This window comes from Rhinoraja longicauda, chromosome 39, assembly GCF_053455715.1.
Source record: "Rhinoraja longicauda isolate Sanriku21f chromosome 39, sRhiLon1.1, whole genome shotgun sequence".
Taxonomy (NCBI): domain Eukaryota; kingdom Metazoa; phylum Chordata; class Chondrichthyes; order Rajiformes; family Arhynchobatidae; genus Rhinoraja; species Rhinoraja longicauda.
The window spans coordinates 7,027,307-7,048,653 of record NC_135991.1 but is presented as its reverse complement, the minus strand read 5'-3'; the positions used below and the strand labels follow the sequence as shown (position 1 = coordinate 7,048,653).

General features: G+C 51.3%; 1 protein-coding gene across 1 annotated transcript; it reads left to right on the top strand.

The window, feature by feature from the left end:
* The first annotated feature begins 16,292 nt into the window (after positions 1-16,292).
* LOC144611172 (caveolin-2-like) lies at positions 16,293-19,599 on the top strand. The gene is made up of 3 exons (XM_078430226.1): positions 16,293-16,473; positions 18,121-18,308; positions 19,449-19,599. The coding sequence occupies exons 1-3, from the start codon at positions 16,327-16,329 to the stop codon at positions 19,597-19,599; spliced, it is 486 nt and encodes a 161-aa protein (XP_078286352.1). The 5' UTR covers positions 16,293-16,326.
* Positions 19,600-21,347: the final 1,748 nt, after the last annotated feature.

Here is a 21,347-nt window from a genome sequence, read left to right as displayed (position 1 = left end):
CGTCTCTCTCCTCCTCTCCCCTCTCTTCTCCTCCCCCTTCTCCTTTCCTCTCCTCCCCTCTTCCCTCTCTTCTCCTCCCCCTCCCCTCCTCTTCCCCTCCCCTCTCAAGGATGCTCTCTCCCCTCTCCTCCCCTCCCCTCTCCTCCTCCTCTCCTCCCTCTCTCCCCTCTCCTCTTCCTCCCCTTTCTCCTCCTCTTCTCTCCTCCCCTCCTCTCCCCTCCCTCCTCTTCTCCCTCCTCTCCTCTCTCCTCCCCTCTCTCCTCCTCCTCTCCTCTTCTCCCCTCCCCTCTCCCCGCCCCTCTTCCTCCCTCCTCCCCTCCCCTCTCAAGGATGCTCTCTCCCTCCCTCTCTCCTCTCCCTCTTCCCCTCCCCTCTCTCCTCCTCCCTCTTCTCCTCCTCCCCTTCTCTCTCTCCTCTCCTCCCCTCTCTCCTCCTCCCCTCTTCCTCCTTCCTCCCCTCCCCTCTCAAGGATGCTCTCTCCCCTCTCCCTCCTCCCCTCTTCCCCTCCCCTCTTCCACTCCCCTTTCAAGGATGCTCTCTCCTCCTCTTCTCTCCTCCCTCCTCTCCTCTCTCCTCTCTCCTCCCCACTCTCCTCTCCTCCCCTCTCCTCCTCTTCCCTCCCCCTCTCTCCTCCCTCCTCTCCTCCCTCTCCCCCTCCCCTTTCTTCTCTTCTCCCCTCCCCTCTCTCCTCCCTCTTCTCCCCTCTCCTCTCTCCCCTCTTCTTCCCTCCCTCCACTCCCTCTCTTCTCCCTTCCCTTCCCTCTCTCCCCCTCTTCTCTTCTCCCCTCTTCCTCCCTCCTCCCCTCCCCTCTCAAGGATGCTCTCTCCCCCCTCTCCTCCCTCCCTCCTCCCCTCTCAAGGATGCTCTCTCTCCCTCCCTCCTCCCCTCTCCCTCCTCCCCTCTCTTCTCCTCTCCCTCCGCCCCTCTTCCTCCCTCCTCCCCTCCCCTCTCAAGGATGCTCTCTCCCCCCTCTCCTCCCTCCCTCCTCCCCTCTTCCCCTCCCCTCTCAAGGATGCTCTCTCTCCCTCCCTCCTCCCCTCTCCCTCCTCCCCTCTCTTCTCCTCTCCCTCCGCCCCTCTTCCTCCCTCCTCCCCTCCCCTCTCAAGGATGCTCTCTCCCCCCTCCTCTCCTCTCCCCCTCCCCTTTCTTCTCTTCTCCCCTCTCCTCCCTCTTCTCTTCTCCTCTCCCCTCTCTCCTCTTCTCCTCCCCTCTCCCTCCCTCCCCTCCCCTCCCCTCTCTCCTCCCCTCCCCTCTCTAGGATGCTCTCCCTCCCTCCTCAAGGATGCTCTCCCTCCCTCCCTCCCTCCTCCCCTCTCCTCCTCTCCTCCCCTCTTCTCTCCTCCCTCTTCTCCCCACTCCTCCCCTCTCCCTCTCCCCTCCCCTCTCCCCTCTCTCCCCTCCCCTCCCCTCTCTCCTCTCTTCTCCCCTCCCCTCTCCCTCCCCTCTCCTCCCCTCTCCCCTCCCCTCTCCCTCCCCTCTCCTCCCCTCTCTCCTCTCTAGGATGCTCTCCCTCCCTCCTCAAGGATGCTCTCCCTCCCTCCCTCCTCCCTCCTCCTCTCCTCCCCTCTTCTCTCCTCCCTCCTCTTCTCCCCACTCCTCCCCTCTCCCTCTCCCCTCCCCCCTCTCTCCCCTCCCCTCCCCTCTCTCCTCTCTTCTCCCCTCCCCTCTCCCTCCCCTCCCCTCCCCTCCCCTCTCCCCTCCCCCTCCCCTCTCCTCTCTCCTCTCTAGGATGCTCTCCCTCCCTCCTCAAGGATGCTCTCCCTCCCTCCCTCCCTCCTCCTCTCCTCCCCTCTTCTCTCCTCCCTCCTCTTCTCCACTCCTCCCCTCTCCCCTCCCCTTCCCTCTCCCCTCTCTCCCCTCCCCTCCCCTCCCCTCTCCCTCCCCTCTCTCCTCTCTTCTCCCCTCCCCTCTCCCCTCCCCTCTCCCCTCCCCTTCCCCCTCCCCTCTCTCTCCCTCCCCTCTTCCCCTCCCCTCTCTCCCTCTCCCCTCTCTCCCCTCCCCTCTCTCCTCTCCCCTCCCCTCTCCCTCTCTCCTCTCTTTTCCCTCCCATCCCCTCTCCCCCTCCCTCCCCTCCCCTCTCTCTCTCCCTCCCCTCTTCCCCTCCCCTCTCTCCCTCCACTCTCTCCTCCTCTTCTCCCCTCCCCTCTTTCCCTCCCCTCTCAAGGATGCTCTCCCCTCTCCCTCCCCTCTCCCTCCCCTCCCCTCTCCCTCCCCTCCCCTCTCCCTCCTCCCCTCCCCTCTCCCTCCCCTCTCTCCTCTCCTCTCCCCTCCCCTCCCCTCCCCTCTCCCTCCCCTCTCCACTCCCCTCCCCTCTCCTCCCCTCTCTCCTCTTCTCCCTTCCCCTCTCCCTCCCCTCTCCTCCCTTCCCCTCTCCTCCCCTCCCCTCTTCCCCTCCCCTCTCAAGGATGCTCTCCTCCCCTCTCTCCCCTCTCTCCTCTTCTCCCCTCTCTCCTCCTCCCCTCTCCCCTCCCCTCCCCTCTCCCCTCCCCTCTCTCCTCCTCTCCCCTCCCCTCCCCTCTCCCCTCCCCTCCCCTCTCTAGGATGCTCTCCCTCCCTCCCTCCCTCCCTCCCCTCTCCCCTCCCCTCCCCTCCCCTTCCCTCCCCTCTCTAGGATGCTCTCTCCCTCCCCTCTCTCCCCTCCTCTCTCCCCTCCCCTCCCCTCCCCTCTCTCCCTCCCCTCCCCTCTCCTCCCCTCCTCCTCTCCCCTCCCCTCTCCCCTCCCCTCCCCTCCCCTCTCCCCTCCCCTCCCCTCCCCTCTCTAGGATGCTCTCCCTCTCCCTCCCCTCCCCTCCCCTCCCCTCCTCTCCCCTCCCCTCCCCTCCCCTCCCCTCTCCCCTCCCCTCCCCTCCCCTCTCTAGGATGCTCTCCCTCCCTCCTCCACGCAGCAAAAAAACAAAAATCCGCCGCAAAACGGGGGGCAATTCTTTCTTTTCCGCTCTCCTCTGGGCCGGGGACGGCGGGGTGGACGGTCAGGTGTGAAAACCTGAGGTGATTTTTTTTAAATTTTAATTAAATAATAAAAAAATTTAAATCTCTCTCTCTCCTCCAACCGCCGGCGGTCCGTCGTGTGCCGACGCAGGCGCGTTGGATCGGGTGCCGGCCCGGCCGGTTCTCCCGCGCAAGCGCCTCGATCGAATCAGCCGGCTGCCGGTCCCCCCGCGCAGGCGCTTCGATCGAATCGCCGGCTGCCGGTTCCCCCGCGCAGGCGCTTCGATCGAATCGCCGGCTGCCGGTTCCCAGGCGCAGGCGCGCTGGCCCGGTCGCCGCAACCGCCCTCGCGGGCCTCGCGCGTCCCCTGGCGGCAAGTTTTCCCGCCAAGTGGAGGGAGGGAAGGATGTTGTCCACCCAGAGGACCACACCCTCCCCCCCAACCCATGGCCACCTCAGCAGATTAACCATCTCTCTCTCTCTCCACATCACTTTGGAGGTAAGAATAGAAAGGCAGATTATTATCTGAATGGTGTCAAGTTAGGAAAAGGGGACGTACAACGTGATCTGGGTGTCCTAGTGCATCAGTCACTGAAAGGAAGCATGCAGGTACAGCAGGCAGTGAAGAAAGCCAATGGCATGTTGGCCTTCATAACAAGAGGAGTTGAGTACAGGAGCAAAGAGGTCCTTCTGCAGTTGTACAGGGCCCTGGTGAGACCGCACCTGGAGTACTGGGTGCAGTTTTGGTCTCCAAATTTGAGGAAGGATACTAATAATAATAATAATAATAATGCATTTTATTTATATAGCGCTTTTCATACACTCAAAGACGCTTTACAGAGATTTTGAGAACATAGGGAAATGAATAAATAGATAAATAAGTAAATAAATGACACAAACATCTTAATAATAATAATAATAATGCATTACATTTATATAGCGCTTTTCAAACACTCAAAGACGCTTTACAGAGATTTTGAGAACATAGGGAAATGAATAAATAGATAAATAAGTAAATAAATGACACAAACATCTTAATAATAATAATAATAATGCATTTTATTTATATAGCGCTTTTCATATACTCAAAGACGCTTTACAGGGATTTCTAGAACATAGAGAAGTGAATAAATAGATAAATAAGTAAATAAATGACACAAACATCTTAATAATAATAATAATAATGCATTTTATTTATATAGCGCTTTTCAAACACTCAAAGACGCTTTACAGAGATTTTGAGAACATAGGGAAATGAATAAATAGATAAATAAGTAAATAAATGACACAAACATCTTAATAATAATAATAATAATGCATTTTATTTATATAGCGCTTTTCAAACACTCAAAGATGCTTTACAGGGATTTCTAGAACATAGAGAAGTGAATAAATAGATAAATAAGTAAATAAATGACACAAACATCTTAATAATAATAATAATAATGCATTACATTTATATAGCGCTTTTCAAACACTCAAAGATGCTTTACAGGGATTTCTAGAACATAGAGAAGTGAATAAATAGATAAATAAGTAAACGAACAGAGAAAGGAGACAGAAGGTGAGGTATCATATCATATCATATCATATCATATATATCTACAGCCGGAAACAGGCCTTTTCGGCCCTCCAAGTCCGTGCCGCCCAGTGATCCCCGTACATTAACACTATCCTACACCCACTAGGGACAATTTTTACATTTACCCAGCCAATTAACCTACATACCTGCACGTCTTTGGAGTGTGGGAGGAAACCGAAGATCTCGGAGAAAACCCACGCAGGTCACGGGGAGAACGTACAAACTCCTTACAGTGCAGCACCCGTAGTCAGGATCGAACCTGTGTCTCAGTACTGAACAGGTGAGACTTCAGTGATGTTTTGAATGTGGTGAGTGTGGAGGAGTCTCTGACGGTTTGGGGTAGTGAGTTCCATAGGGTGGGAGCAGCGATGGAGAAAGCCCTGTCCCCCCAGGATCTGAGTTTGGTCCGGATGTGGGGGGGATAGGAGATTGGCAGCGGCAGAGCGGAGGGTGCAGGTGGGAGTGTGCCTGTGGAGGAGGTCAGTCAGGTAGGATGGGGCCAGGTTATGGAGGGCTTTGTAGGTCATGAGGAGGATTTTGTACTGGATTCTCTGGGGGATGGGGAGCCAGTGGAGTTTGTAAAGGACGGGGGTGATATGGTCACGGATCGGGGTGTGGGTGAGTAGACGGGCAGCGGAGTTTTGAATGTATTGAAGTTTACTGATGATTTTTGAGGGTGCGCCATAGAGGAGGCTGTTGCAGTAGTCCAGACGGGAGGTGATGAAGGCGTGGATGAGGGTTTCTGCAGCTGTGGAGGAGAGGGATGGACGGAGACGGGCAATGTTTTTGAGGTGGAAGAAGGCTGTCTTTGTGATGTGTTTGATGTGTTTGTCGAAGGAGAGGGTTTGATCAAGGATGATTCCAAGATTCCGGATGTGAGGTGAGGTGGATACTGGGAGACCATCAATGTTGAGGATGAAGTTTTGGGTGGATTTGGTGAGCGTTTTTGGACCAATGATGATGATTTCAGATTTGTTGCAATTGAGTTTGAGGAAGTTTGATTGAAGCCAAGATTTTATTTCAAAGGATATTCTTGCTATTGAGGGCGTGCAGCGTAGGTTCACTAGGTTAATTCCCGGAATGGCGGGACTGTCAATGGCGGGACTAAAATGTTGAAAGACTGGAGCGACTGGGCTTGTATACACTGGAATTTAGAAGGATGAGAGGGGATCTTATTGAAACATATAAGATAATTAGGGGATTGGACACATTAGAGGCAGGAAACATGTTCCCAATGTTGGGGGAGTCCAGAACCAGGGGCCACAGTTTAAGAATAAGGGGTAGGCCATTTAGAACGGAGATGAGGAAGAACGTTTTCAGTCAGAGAGCGGTGAAGGTGTGGAATTCTCTGCCTCAGAGGGCAGTGGAGGCCTGTTCGTTGGATGCATTCAAGAGAGAGCTAGATAGAGCTCTTAAGGATAGCGGAGTGAGGGGGTATGGGGAGAAGGCAGGAACGGGGTACTGATTGAGAGTGATCAGCCATGATCGCATTGAATGGCGGTGCGTACAGGCTCGAAGGGCTGAATGGCCTCCTCCTGCAGCTATTGTCTATTGTCACATCGTCGTTCACATCTCTCGTTTCCCTTGTCCCAGGGCCGTCTTTACAGCATTATGGGCCCCGGGCAAAGTAGTGTACTGGGGCCCCGACGACAACTACTCACAGGAATAAAAATGTAAATGGTCGATAAAATTAAACATATATTTATTTTATTGGCACTTCCAACAAAATCGGTGTTGAAACATTAAAAACATGCGAAAAGCACTTACAGATCGCTGTGAGAAGCACTTAGGGATGGAAAAGCAAAGCACTTAGGGAGCTAATTGTTGCGAAACAGATCGCTGTGAGAAGCACTTAGGGATGGAAAATGTGAAAAAAACACTTAGGGACTGAAAATGTTGCGAAAAAAGCACTTATTGAACCTACATTTTTAAAGTAGTACTTATTTATTGCAAGTCACTTAACATACACAGATCAGCATGGGGCCCCTATGCTCGTGGGGCCCCGGACAAGTGCCCATCAGGCCCATGCGTTAAGACGGCCCTGCCAGTCCGAAGAAGGGTCTCAACCCGAAATGAATGAATGAATAAGTTTATTGGCCAAGTATGTGCATATACAAGGAATGTGCCTTGGTGCTCCACACACAAACACACAGTTAACAATTAAGAATAAAGCATAACCACATCAAAACAATAAGGATACAACATTACGGTCTAAACATGTGGGTGAAAAAAAACCAGAGCAAAAAAGAGACTACATTCTTTGGTTATTGAGTAGAACTATCGCTCGTGGGAAAAAAAGCTGTTTTTATGTCTGGCGGTGGCTGCTTTGACAGTCCGGAGTCGCCTTCCAGAGGGAAACGTCACCCGTTCCTTCTCTCCACAGATGCTGCCTGACCCGCTGAGTTACTCCAGCACTCTGAAACGTCACCTATCCATGTTCTCCATAGATGCTGCCTGACCCGCTGAGTTACTCCAGCACTCTGTGAAACGTCACATATCCATGTTCTCCGCAGATGCTGCCTGGCCCGCTGAGTTACTCCAGCACTCTGTGAAACGTCACCTATCCATGTTCTCCACAGATGCTGCCCGTCCCGCTGAGTTACTCCAGCACTCTGTGAAACGTCACCTATCCATGTTCCCCACAGATGCTGCCTGACCCACTGAGTTACTCTAGTACTCTGTGAAACTTCACCTATCCATGTTCTTGAAACTTTTTCAGTCAGAGTTGTGAATCTGTGGAATTCTCTGCCTGAGAAGGCAGTGGATACCAACTCTCTGAGTGCATTCAAGAGAGAGCTAGATAGAGCTCTTAAGGATAGCAGAGTCAGGGGGTATGGGGAGAAGGCAGGAATGGGGTACTGATTGAGAATGATCAGCCATGATCACATTGAATGGCGGTGCTGGCTCGAAGGGCCGAATGGCCTCCTCCTGCACCTATTGTCTATTCTCCACAGATGCTGCCTGACTCGCTGAGTTACACCAGCACTCTGTGAAACGTCACCTATCCATGTTCCCCACAGATGCTGCCCGTCCCACTGGGTTGGTTACTCCAGCATTTTGTGTCATATCTCCCTCAGGAAATACAGTATCTCCTTCCAGCTATTTGACCGATTTAAAAAATTTTAAAAGGTGGAGTTTTCTGCTGAAAATGTGTACGAAGGAACTGCAGATGCTGGTTTAAAGCGAAGAAGGGTCTTGGGCCAAAAAGTCACCCATTCCTTCTCTCCAGAGATGCTGTCTGTCCCGCTGAGTTTCTCCAGTGTTTTGTGTCTATCTTCGGTTTAAACCAGCAACTGCGGTTTCTTCCTACACAGTAAATGTGATGTTTGTACTTGACACAAACTCCACGCCTCCCATTCGACCAGTAGCTCTCTCGGATAAAGAAAAACAAAAAATGATGTAAATATTGAGCAGATCAGATGACATTGGTGGAAAGAGAAACAGTTAATGTTTCAGGTCGAAAACCCTTCAAAGTATCTTCATCACTTATAATTTTCATCGATGCCTAACCAACACAAAAATGGCATTGGATCAAACCCAAATCAAACATCTCACGTTTAATTGATTTTAATAATGTTTTGTGCCAGATCAGAGATCTCATTCTTCTGATGATTGTTTCCTCAATCGACCAAAGGCCATCCTGACATTTTGAAGGCGGAGATGAATGTCCTCGTCAACGTGTGTATATGGAGAGGTGGTCCATGTTGTCCGGCTAGTGGGCAGTGGAGTGCATGAGAGGACGTTGGCAAAGTACCTTTCCTTTATAGATGTTGAGTGCAAGGCGCACGGTCTCGGTCACTTTGGTAAATGACACAAACATCTTAATAATAATAATAATAATGCATTACATTTATATAGCGCTTTTCAAACACTCAAAGACGCTTTACAGGGATTTCTAGAACATAGAGAAGTGAATAAATAGATAAATAAGTAAACGAACAGAGAAAGGAGACAGAAGGTGAGGTGACCTTCAGTGGTTGAAGGCAGTGCTGAAGAGGTGAGACTTCAGTGATGTTTTGAATGTGGTGAGTGAGGAGGAGTCTCTGACGGTTTGGGGTAGTGAGTTCCATAGGGTGGGAGCAGCGATGGAGAAAGCCCTGTCCCCCCAGGATCTGAATTTGGTCCGGATGGGGGGGGACAGGAGATTGGCAGCAGCAGAGCGGAGGGTGCAGGTGGGAGTGTGTCTGTGGAGGAGGTCAGTCAGGTAGGATGGGGCCAGGTTATGGAGGGCTTTGTAGGTCATGAGGAGGATTTTGTATTGGATTCTCTGGGGGATGGGGAGCCAGTGGAGTTTGTAAAGGACGGGGGTGATATGGTCACGGATCGGGGAGTGGGTGAGTAGACGGGCAGCGGAGTTTTGAATGTATTGAAGTTTACTGATGATTTTTGAGGGTGCGCCATAGAGGAAGGAGGCTGTTGCAGTAGTCCAGACGGGAGGTGATGAAGGCATGGATGAGGGTTTCTGCAGCTGTGAAGGAGAGGGATGGACGGAGACGGGCAATGTTTTTGAGGTGGAAGAAGGCACCCTGGCACTTCTGCACCCTGGCACTCAATCAACAAGCCTTCAGTAATCTCGTACCTGAAAAGTAGTCATACAGCAGGGAAACAGGACAATCGCACGATCACCTCTCCGTCTCCTGTGGTCCAAGGAATAAAGTCCTAGCCTGCCCAATCTCTTCCCAGAGCTCAGGCCCTGGCAACATCCTTATAAATTCTCTCTGTAATCCTTCCAGCTTAATGGCATCTCTCCTGTAGAAGGGTTGCTAAAACTGAACACAATACTCCAAGGCAACCTCATCAACACTTTGTAGAACTCTAACATAATTCCCAACTCCTGGACTCAATTCATCGACTGATGAAGGCCAGCATGCCAAAAACCTTCTTCATCACCTTGTCTTACCTGTGATGCCATTTTCACCAAGCTATGTGCCTATGCTGCTTGATCCTTCTCCTCTACAATGCACTTCAGGACCCTACCGTGGGTTCAGTCTCTGTTTGTTGAACAATTTCCCATTAGTTCAAAGGATTACCTCCATTCCCATGGTATTTATTTCACAAAATGCTGGAGTAACTCAGCAGGTCAGGCAGTATCTCAGGAGAGAAGGAATGGGTGACGTTTCGGATCGAGGCCCTTCTTCAGAATCATGGCTGATCTAACTGTTCCTCTCAACCCCATTCAAAATACCCAATGTCTTGGCCTCCACCGCCATCGCTCCAGTCTTTCAACATACGACAGTCCCGCCATTCCGGGAATTAACCTAGTAAACCTACGCTGCACGCCCTCAATAGCAAGAATATCCTTCCTCAAATTTGGAGACCAAAACTGCACACAGTACTCCAGGTGTGGTCTCACTAGGGCCCTGTACAACTGCAGAAGGACCTCTTTGCTCCTATACTCAACTCCTCGTGTTATGAGACACAAAGTAGACACAAAATGCTGGAGTAACTCAGCAGGTCATGGAGCATCTCTGGAGAAAAGAAATAGCTGATGTTTCGGGTCGAGACCCTTCTTTGGGCTGGTATTCAGACTGGAACTATTTAAAACTAGGACCCTTTTGTGCATTGCAGTTTGAATGCATTTCAAGTTGAAGGTACAGTGGAGAGTTTTTAATTCAGAGATTGTTGATGGAAAATGCATTACCAAACCCAGGGGATATGACTAACATCCCTCTCTTAAAACGCTCAGTAACTCTCGATAACCTCATCAATCAGAAGTTAGCAGGTCATCTCACTTAGGAATAAGGGGTAGGCCATTTAGAACGGAGATGAGGAAGAACTTTTTCAGTCAGAGAGTGGTGAAGGTGTGGAATTCTCTGCCTCAGAAGTCAGTGGAGGCCAGTTCGTTGGATGCTTTCAAGAGAGAGCTGGATAGAGCTCTTAAGGATAGCGGAGTGAGGGGGTATGGGGAGAAGGCAGGAACGGGGTACTGATTGAGAGTGATCAGCCATGATCGCATTGAATGGCGGTGCTGGCTCGAAGGGCTGAATGGCCTACTCCTGCACCTATTGTCTAATGTCTATTGAGACATAAACTCTACCCTTGCAGGCCCTTATGATAAGCAGTGTTTTGAATTTCCACTGCACTTGTTAAGCAGTTAATTGCTCAGGGTTCCCTATTTTTGTTTTAAGAGGGAATAATGTGAGATACACTATCGATTGGTTATTAATGTTGTAATGCACTCAACTAATAGGAACAGGAAAATGTTCCCCACCTTCAGTCAGATGTGCCTCCCCTTTTTATCTTTGTCCCACAAAGATTTAAGGGCGATACAAGGAATTGCAGATGCTTAGTTTTCGTTTAGTTTAGAGATACAGTGTGGAAAAAGGCCCTTTGGCCCACCGAGACCGTGCCGACCAACAACATACCCAGTACACTGGTTCTATCCCACTCTCTCTCTCGGGAAAATGTGCAGAAGTCAATTAACCCACAAACCGGCACATCTTTGGAATGTGGGAGGAATTGAGTATAGGAGCAAAGAGGTCCTTCTGCAGTTGTACAGGGCCCTAGTGAGACCGCACCTGGAGTACTGTGTGCAGTTTTGGTCTCCAAATTTGAGGAAGGATATTCTTGCTATTGAGGGCGTGCAGCGTAGGTTTACTAGGTTAATTCCCGGAATGGCGGGACTTTCATATGTTGAAAGACTGGAGCGACTAGGCTTGCTTGTATATACTGGAATTTAGAAGGATGAGAGGAGATCTTATCGAAACGTATAAGATTATTAAGGGGTTGGACACGTTAGAGGCAGGAAACATGTTCCCAATGTTGGGGGAGTCCAGAACAAGGGACCACAGTTTAAGAATAAGGGGTAGGCCATTTAGAACTGAGATGAGGAAAAACTTTTTCAGTCAGAGAGTTGTGAATCTGTGGAATTCTCTGCCTCAGATGGCAGTGGAGGCCAATTCTCTGAATGCATTCAAGAGAGAGCTGGATAGAGCTCTTAAGGATAGCGGAGTCAGGGGGTATGGGAGAGGGCAGGAACGGGGGTACCGATTGAGAATGATCAGCCATGATCACATTGAATGGCGGTGCTGACTCGAAAGGCCGAATGGCCTCCTCCTGCACCTATTGTTTATTGTCTATTGAAACCGGAGCAGCCGGAGAAAACCCAGGAGATCACAGGGAGAACGTGCAAACTCCGTACGGACAGCACCCGTAGTCAGGATGGTACCCGGGTCACAGGCACTGTAAGGCAGCAACTCTACCGCCGCGCCACCGAGCCGCCTCATGGATGCCCACCTGCCTAATATGCTGTTGGTCCTCCGTGTGCAGCCCCATACGCAGCAGGGTGCGATGCACTGTGCATTGTGACACATTCCTCCCGTGACCACCATTAAAATTTTCTGTGACTTGTGCCACAGTCGACCTTCTGTCGGTCGGACCAGACGGGATAGCCTTCGTTGCCCTCGCGCATCGATGAGCCTCGGGCGCCCAACACCCTGTCTGTCGCCGGTTTGTGGTTTGTCTCTCCTTGGACCACTGACGGTCGGTACTCACCACTGCTGACCGGGAGCACCCCACAAGCCTTGCCGTTTCAGAGATGCTCTGACCCAGTTTGGCCCTTGTCAAAGTCACTCAGGTCTTTACTCCTGCCCATTTTTCCTGCATCCAACACATCAACTTCAAGAACTGACTGTTCATTTGCTGCCTAATATATCCCACCCCTTGACAGGTGCCATTGTAACAAGATAATCAATGATATTCACTTCACCTGTCAGTGGTCATAATGTTTTGGCTGATCGGTGTACATCTCGATAAGATCGCTGTTGATTCTAATGAAAGGCCACTGCAGCAGAGGGTTAAATCGACCTCCTAAGTGTCTTTGCATTAACATTGCCAAGTCATCCTGTTACTCTAATGACTCAGAAAGACAATGGGCTGGCAATTAGTCGTGCCATTAAGACTCTGAGTAAAATGTTCCATCTTTATGTCTTGTGAAGGTCAAGTGCCGGACATTGTGCTCTCCCAGACCCTGGGTTCTGAAATCGTGGGAGCTGAATGTTTCACATCAGGAACTGGCCCTTCGGCCCACCAAGCCTGTACCAGTATTGCATCAGGCTATAGACACAAAAAGCTGGAGTAACTCAGCGGGACAGGCAGCATCTCTGGAGGGAAGGAATGGGTGACGTCTCGGGTCGAGAGCCTTCTTCAGAATGAAGAAACGTCACCTATCCCTTCTCTCCTGAGATGCTGCCTGTCCCGCTGAGTTACTCCAGCAGTTTGTGTCTATAAAGTAATAGTGATACAGTGTGGAAACAGGCCCTTCAGCCCAACTTGCCCACACCAGCCAACATATCCCAGCTACACTTGTCCCACCTGCCCGCGTTTGGTCCATATCCCTCCAAACCTGTCCTATCCATGTACCTGTCTAACTGTTTCTAAAACATTAGAAACATAGAAACATAGAAAATAGGTGCAGGAGTAGGCCATTCGGCCCTTCGAGCCTGCACCGCCATTCAATATGATCATGGCTGATCATCCAGCATTGGGATAGTCCCAGCCTCAACTATCTCCTCTGGCAACTCGTTCCATACACCCACCACCCTCTGTGTGTAAAGGTTACCCCTCAAATTCCTATTAAATCTTTTCCCCTTCATCTTCAACCTATGTCCTCTGGTCCTCGATTCCCCTACTCAGGGCAAGAGACTATTCCTCTCTATTCCTCTCATGGTCTTATACACCTCTATAATAGACAATAGGTGCAGGAGTAGGCCATTCGGCCCTTCGAGCCAGCACCACCATTCAATGTGATCATGGCTGATCATTCTCAATCAGTACCCCGTTCCTGCCTTCTCCCCATACCCCCTGACTCCGCTATCCTTAAGTGCTCTATCTAGCTCTCTCTTGAATGCATTCAGAGAATTGGCCTCCACTGCCTTCTGAGGCAGAGAATTCCACAGATTCACAACTCTCTGACTGAAAAAGTTTTTTCTCATCTCTGTTCTAAATGGCCTACCTCTTAATAATCGTTTCGATAAGATCTCTCATCCTAAATTCCAGTGTATACAAGCCTAGTCGCTCCAGTCTTTCAACATACGACAGTCCCGCCATTCCGGGAATTAACCAAGTAAACCTACGCTGCACGCCCTCAATAGCAAGAATATTCGTCCTCAAATTTGGAGACCAAAACTGCACACAGTACTCCAGATAAGATCTCCCCTGATCCGTCTGGAGATCTTATCGAAACATATAAGATTATTAAGGGGTTGGACACGTTAGAGGCAGGAAACATGTTCCCAATGTTGGGGGAGTCCAGAACAAGGGGCCACAGTTTAAGAATAAGGGGTCGGCCATTTAGAACTGAGATGAGGAAAAACCAAACCTAGTGTGTTGCATGTGGCGGTGGCCACCAGAGGGCAGTGGTTCACCACATACCCAACAGTGGTTCACCACATACCCAACAGGAACTGCAGATGCTAGTTTACACCAAAGATAGACACAAAATGCTGGAGTAATCTCTAGAGAGAATGAATGGGTTATTGGCCCACTGCTGTGGAAAGGGGAGGACAGCGTTTACAGCTTCTCACTCTTACGCTCAGTGCTGGGACACCAGTTATTATTTACAATATATATTAATGATTTGGACGAGGGAATTGAATGCAACATCTCCAAGTTTGTGGATGACACGAAGCTGGGTGGCAGTGTTAGCTGCGAGGAGGATGTTAGGAGGCTGCAGAGTGACTTGGATAGATTAGGCGAGTGGGCAAATGCATGGCAGATGCAATATAATGTGGATAAATGTGAGGTTATCCACTTTGGTGGCAAGAACAGGAAAGCAGAGTATTACCTGAATGGTGGCCGATTAGGAGAAGGGGAGATGCAACGTGACCTGGGTGTCATGGTGCACCAGTCATTGAAAGCAAGCGTGCAGGTGCAGCAGGCAGTGAAGAAAGCGAATGGTATGTTAATATTCATAGCAAGAGGATTTGAGTATAGGAGCAGGGAGGTTCTGCTGCAGTTGTACAGGGCATTGGTGAGGCCACACCTGGAGTATTGCGTACAGTTTTGGTCTCCTAATCTGAGGAAAGACATTCTTGCCATAGAGGGAGTACAGAGAAGGTTCACCAGATTGATCCCTGGGATGGCAGGACTTTCATATGAAGAAAGACTGGATAGACTCGGCTTGTACTCGCTGGAATTTAGAAGGGGGGGGATCTTATTGAAACATATAAAATTCTTAAGGGGTTGGAGAGGCTAGATGCGGGAAGATTGTTCCCGATGTTGGGGAAATCCAGAACCAGAGGTCACAGCTTAAGGATAAGGGGGAAGTCTTTTAGGACCGAGATGAGAAAACATTTCTTCACACAGAGAGTGGTGAATCTGTGGAATTCTCTGCCACAGAAGGTAGTTGAGGCCAGTTCATTGGCTATATTTAAGAGGGAGTTAGATGTGGCCCTTGTGGCTAAAGGGATCAGGGGGTATGGAGAGAAGGCAGGTACAGGTTACTGAGCTGGATGATCAGCCATAATCATATTGAATGGCGGTGCAGGCTCGAAGGGCCGAATGGCCTACTCCTGCACCTATTTTCTATGTTTACACTCTCCACAGATGCAGAGATTTCAAGGATCTCGACTCCAGAGGTCCCCACACATTAACTCTATCCTACTCTATCCTACACACACACACACTAGGGACAAATCACACATACACCAAGCCAATTAACCTACACACGTCTTTGGAGTATGTCTTTGGAGTGTGGGAGGAAACCGAAGATCAAGGAGAAAACCCACGCGGTTACGGGGAGAACGTACAAACTCCGTACAGACAGCACATGTAGTCAGGATGGAACCCGGGTCTCTAGCGCTGTGAGGCAGCAACACTATCGCTGCGCCACCGTGATGTTCGCAGGGTGGAGGATTCTAAGGTTAGTATACGTACGAACGCTAGGCCGATGGGCCGAAGGGCCTGTTTCCACGCTGGATCTGTAAAACTAAAACTAAATCCAGCAGTGAGATAGTTTCAAGGGGGGTGGGGGGGAGGTGGGTGGGTGGGCAGAAAGGTCTGGGGTCCCTTTAAGTGTCTGCAGCCCAGCCCTCTGTGTCAGCAGAATAGTGGGGCGAAATTAGATCGGATTCTCAAAATAGAACCAGTTCATTTGACTCCAGAGGAGAAAGGAGAGACAAGTGAGAGAGGGAGAGAGAGAAAGGAGAGGAGAGGAGGGAGGGAAAGAAAGAGAGAGAGGAGGGAAAGAGAGGGAGAGAGAAAAGGAGAGAGAGAGAGAGGAGAGTAGAGGAGAGAGGGAAAGAGAGAGGGAGGGAGGGGAAGAGAGAGAGAGAGAGAGGGAAAGAAAGAGATAGAGGGAGGGAAAGAGAGAGAGAGAGGGAAAAGAAGAGAGAGAAGGAGAAGAAAGAGAGAGAGAGAGAGAGAGAGAGAGAGAGAGAGAGAAAAGAAGAGAGAAGGAGAAGAAAGAGAGAGAGAGAGAGAGAGAGAGAGAGAGAGAGAGAGAGAGAGAGAGAGAAAAGAAGAGAGAGAAGGAGAAGAAAGAGAGAGGAGAGGAGAGAGGGAAAGGGAAGGAGGGAGAGAGAGGGAGGGAGAGAGGGAGAGAGGGAGTGAGAGGGAGAGAGAGAGGGGAGGGAGAGAGAGAGGAGAGGAGAGAGGGAAAGAGAGAGAGAGGGAAAGAAAGAGATAGAGGGAGGGAAAGAGAGAGAGAGAGGGAGGGAGAGAAGGAGAAGAAAGAGAGAGGAGAGGAGAGAGGGAAAGGGAGGGAGGGAGAGAGAGGGAGGAAGAGAAAGAGGGATAAAGAGGGAGAGAGAGAGGGAGGGGGAGAGGGAGTTAGGCAATAGCTCCAAGTGACAGGCATTGCTCGTGTCTCGGTGTGATGGAGGAAGGTTACACTCAGGTGGAGCTGGACGATGGGGTTCCTGGCATTGAATGGGGGAGAGAAGGGGGTCGCGAGCCCTCACCACCCCACGGCACTCCGGATCCGGAAAACCGGGACCCGCAGGGAATGAACCAGCACCTCACGGTAAGCAGCGGCATTCAGAGCCAGACTCCGCGCCCTCTGTCCCCCTCCCACCCCCCCCCACCCCCCACACCAAAACATTCGCCCGCGTCCCCCCTCACGGCCTCAGCCAGACCCCAATCACAGACCTGGAGAGGGAGACCGGGAACTGGTGAAAATGCTGCAGTAACTCAACTCTCCCCACCACCCACGTATTCTGTTAGTTTGACTGTTCGTAACCCTTTATTACCGCTTCCACGGCCAACAATGGACTAATAGACAATAGACAACAGGTGCAGGAGGAGGCCATTCGGTCCTTCGAGCCTGTACGCACCGCCATTCAATATGATCATGGCTGATTATTCTCAATCAGTACCCCCGTTCCTGCCAGGTCACGTTGCATCTCCCCTTTTCCTAATTGGCCACCATTCAGGTAATACTCTGCTTTCCTGTTCTTGCCGCCAAAGTCTTCTGTTAGTTTCACTGTTCGTAACCCTTTATTACCTCTTCCATGGCCAACAATGGACTAATCTCCTTTGCCTGCATGTCACAGAGTCATAGAGTGATACAGTGTGGAAACAGGCCAACTTACCCACACCGACCAACATGCCCCATCTACACTAGTCCCACCTACCCACACCGGCCAACATGCCCCATCTAAACTAGTGCAGGAGTAGGCCATTCGGCCCTTCGAGCCTGTACGCACCGCCATTCAATGTGATCATGGCTGATCATTCTCAATCAGTACCCCGTTCCTGCCTTCTCCCCATACCCCCTGACTCCGCTATCCTTAAGAGCTCTATCTAGCTCTCTCTTGAATGCATTCAGAGAATTGGCCTCCACTGCCTTCTGAGGCAGAGAATTCCACAGATTCACAACTCTGACTGAAAAAGTTTTTCCTCATCTCCGTTCTAAATGGCCGACCCCTTATTCTTAAACTGTGGCCCCTTGTTCTGGACTCCCCCAACATTGGGAACATGTTTCCTGCCTCTAACGTGTCCAACCCCTAAATAATCTTATACGTTTCGATAAGATCTCCTCTCGTCCTTCTAAATTCCAGTGTATACAAGCCTAGTCGCTCCAGTCTTTAAACATATGACAGTCCCGCCATTCCGGGAATTAACCTAGTGAACCTACGCTGCACGCCCTCAATAGCAAGAATATCCTTCCTTAAATTTGGAGACCAAAACTGCACACAGTACTCCAGGTGAGGTCTCACTAGGGCCCTGTACAACTGCAGAAGGACCTCTTTGCTCCTAAACTCAAACTAGGAGACCAAAACTGCACACAGTACTCCAGGTGCGGTCTCACTCGGGCCCTGTACAACTGCAGAAGGACCTCTTTGCTCCTATACTCAACTCCTCTTGTTATGAAGGCCAACATGCCATTGGTTTTCTTCACTGCCTGCTGTATCTGCATGCTTCCTTTCAGTGACTGGTGTACTAGGACACCCAGATCACGTTGTACGTCCCCTTTTCCTAACTTGACACCATTCAGATAATACTCTGCCTTCCTATTCTTACCACCAAAGTGGATAACCTCACACTTATCCACTTAGATAAGTGGATAAGTGTGAGGTTATCCACTTTGGTGGTAAGAATAGGAAGGCAGAGTATTAAGTCTATGTTGTTCTGGTAGCTGCCTCTGCTCACCTTCTCCTCTCCTGTTCAGGTGGACTTTGGGCAGATGGTCGCGGAGCCCTTCAGCACCCACAGCTTCGACAGGGTGTGGGCCTGGAGCCATGTGTCCTTCGAGGTGTGCAAGCTCTGGGGCTACCGCGCCGTCTCGCTGATCTTCGCCGTCCCGGCCTCCATCGCCGCAGGCTGCCTCTTCGCCTGTGCTGCCTGCCTGCACATCTGGTGAGCCACAACAGGGGCTGGGGCTCAGAGGGGGACCGAGATCAGGAGGACAGGGGGCCCAGGAACCGAGATCAGGAGGACAGGGGGCCCAGGGACTGAGATCAGGAGAACAGGGGGCCCAGGGACTGAGATCAGAACAGGGGGCGCAAGGACTGAGATCAGAACAGGGGGCCCAGGGACTGGGATCAGAACAGAGGGCCCAGGGATTGGGGTCAGAACAGAGGGCCCAGGGACTGGGATCAGAACAGAGGGCCTGGAACTGGGGTCAGAACAGAGGGCCCAGGGACTGAGATCAGGAGAACAGATGGCCCAGGGACTGGGATCAGAACAGAGGGCCCAGGGATTGGGGTCAGAACAGAGGGCCCAGGGACTGGGATCAGAACAGAGGGCCTGGAACTGGGATCAGAACAGGGGCCCCAAGGACTGGGATCAGGAGGACAGGGGGCCCAAGGACTGGGATCAGAACAGAGGGCCCAGGGATTGGGGTCAGAACAGAGGGCCCAGGGACTGAGATCAGACAGAGGGTCCAGGGACTGAGATCAGAACAGAGGGCCCAGGGACTGAGATTAGAACAGGGGGCCCAGGGACTGAGATCAGGAGAACAGAGGGCCCAGGGACTGAGATCAGAACAGAGGGCCCAGGGACTGAGATTAGAACAGGGGGCCCAGGGACTGAGATCAGGAGAACAGAGGGCCCAGGGACTGAGATTAGAACAGAGGGCCCAGGGACTGAGATCAGAACAGAGGGCCCAGGGACTGAGATCAGGAGAACAGGGGGCCCAGGGACTGAGATCAGGAGAACAGGGGGCCCAGGGACTGAGATCAGAACAGAGGGCCCAGGGACTGAGATTAGAACAGGGGGCCCAGGGACTGAGATCAGGAGAACAGAGGGCCCAGGGACTGAGATTAGAACAGAGGGCCCAGGGACTGAGATCAGAACAGAGGGCCCAGGGACTGAGATCAGGAGAACAGGGGGCCCAGGGACTGAGATCAGAACAGGGGCCCCAGGGACCGAGATCAGAACTCAGGGCCCCTGGGACTACCAGGAATACAAGGGGCCCAGGGACTGGGATCAGGGGAACAGGTTAGAGGAGGGGGCACCTCGCTGGGCCAAGCCTGACCTTCCCCTCTATGCCCACAGGTGCCTGGTGCCGTGCGCACGGATCTGCCTCCTGAGCCGGCCCACCTGGCAAACCTTCTGCCTCAGCCTGACGGACACCATAGTGGCCCCCCTCTGCTCCAGCATGGCCCACTGTCTCCGAGGAGCCGATCTGACGCTGGCCCGGCACTAGGACCCCGCGGCACCCCCACCCCCCGGGACCCTCCCCCTGCCTCCTACACCCCACCCTCTGACTCACAAGCCAACCTCTCCCCTCCTGATAGAAACATAGGAGCAGGAGGAGGCCATTCGGCCCTTCGAGCCAGCATGCACCGCCATTCAATGTTATCACGGCTGATCATTCTCAATCAGTACCCCGTTCCTGCCTTCTCCCCATACCCCCTGACTCCGCTATCCTTAAGAGCTCTATCTACCTCTCTCTTGAATGCATTCAGAGAATTGGCCTCCACTGCCCTCTGAGGCAGAGAATTCCACAGATTCACAACTCTCTGACTGAAAAAGGTTTTTCCTCATCTCAGTTCTAAATGGCCGACCCCTTATTCTTAAACTGTGGCCCCTGGTTCTGGACTCCCCCAACATTGGGAACATGTTTCCTGCCTCTAACGTGTCCAATCCCTTAATAATCTTATACGTTTTGATAAGATCCACTCTCATCCTTCTAAATTCCAGTGTATACAAGCCAGCACCACCATTCAATATGATCATGGCTGATCATCCACAATCAGTACCCCGTTCCTGTTTTTTCCCCATACCCCTTGATTCCGTTAACCCTAAGAGCTAAATCTAACTCTTTCTTGAAAGAAACGTCACCCATCCATGTTCTCCACAGATGCTGCCTGACCCGCTGAGTTACTCCAGCACTCTGTGAAACGTCACCTATCCATGTTCTCCACAGATGCTGCCTGACCCGCTGAGTTACTCCAGCACTCTGTGAAACGTCACCTGTCCACATTCTCCATAGATGCTGCCTGACCCGCTGAGTTACTCCAGCACTCTGTGTCTTTTTATTGTGTGCAATCCGGCACCTGCAGTTCCTTGAGTCTGCTCTTCCTGACTTGCAAGGAGAGGAGTCGGAGAAACCACGATTATTTTGTAATAAATGATGACAAATACGCCGAGATTGTTCTGGACTCTGCTGAATGTCACCCACACACACACACACAGCGGCAGAGGGTGTGGACACGGCCAAGTGTGCTCTAACTCCCCTTCCCTCCACTACCCACTCACCTCCCCATCAATCCTGTCCCTCCACCCTTCCATAATCACACTCAGGTCTCACCCTCCCTCCCCATTGTCATCTCCAGCTCCCTCTCCCCATCTGTCTGTGTGTGTGTGTGTGGGTGTGATTCTCTCTCCCCTCCTCTCTCCAGCTCCCTCTCTCCTCTTGCATCTCTTTCTCTAACTGTGTGTGTGTGTCTCTCTCCCCTCCTCTCTCCAGCTCCCTCTCCCCTCTGCATCTCTCTCTCTAACTGTGTGTGTCAAGTCAAGTCAAGTTTATTTGTCACGTGCACATACACGATGTGCAGTGAAATGAAAGTGGCAACGCCTGCGGATTGTGCTCAAAAACAGAATTACAGTTACAGCATATAAATAAAGTTAATATAGAGAAGACAAAATTTAGTTTTATTCACAAAATGCTGGAGTAACTCAGCAGGTCAGGCAGCATCTCGGGAGAGAAGGAATGGGTGACGTTTCGGGTCGAGACCCTTCTTCAGACTGAATTTAGTCCCTGGAGTTATAAAAGTTAACAGTCCTGATGGCCTGTGGGAAGAAACTCCGTCTCATCCTCTCCGTTTTCACTGCGTGACAGCGGAGGCGTTTGCCTGACCGTAACAGCTGGAACAGTCCGTTGCTGGGGTGGTAGGGGTCCCCCATAATGTTGCTGGCTCTGGATCTGCACCTCCTGATGTATAGGTCCTG

Excerpts from the sequence above, each read along its gene's own strand:
- LOC144611172 (XM_078430226.1), top strand. The coding sequence starts at position 16,327 with ATGGAGGAAGGTTACACTCAGGTGGAGCTGGACGATGGGGTTCCTGGC. Across the intron at positions 16,474-18,120 it reads GAATGAACCAGCACCTCACG|GTGGACTTTGGGCAGATGGT; the intron begins GTAAGCAGCGGC and ends TCTCCTGTTCAG. Across the intron at positions 18,309-19,448 it reads GCTGCCTGCCTGCACATCTG|GTGCCTGGTGCCGTGCGCAC; the intron begins GTGAGCCACAAC and ends CTATGCCCACAG.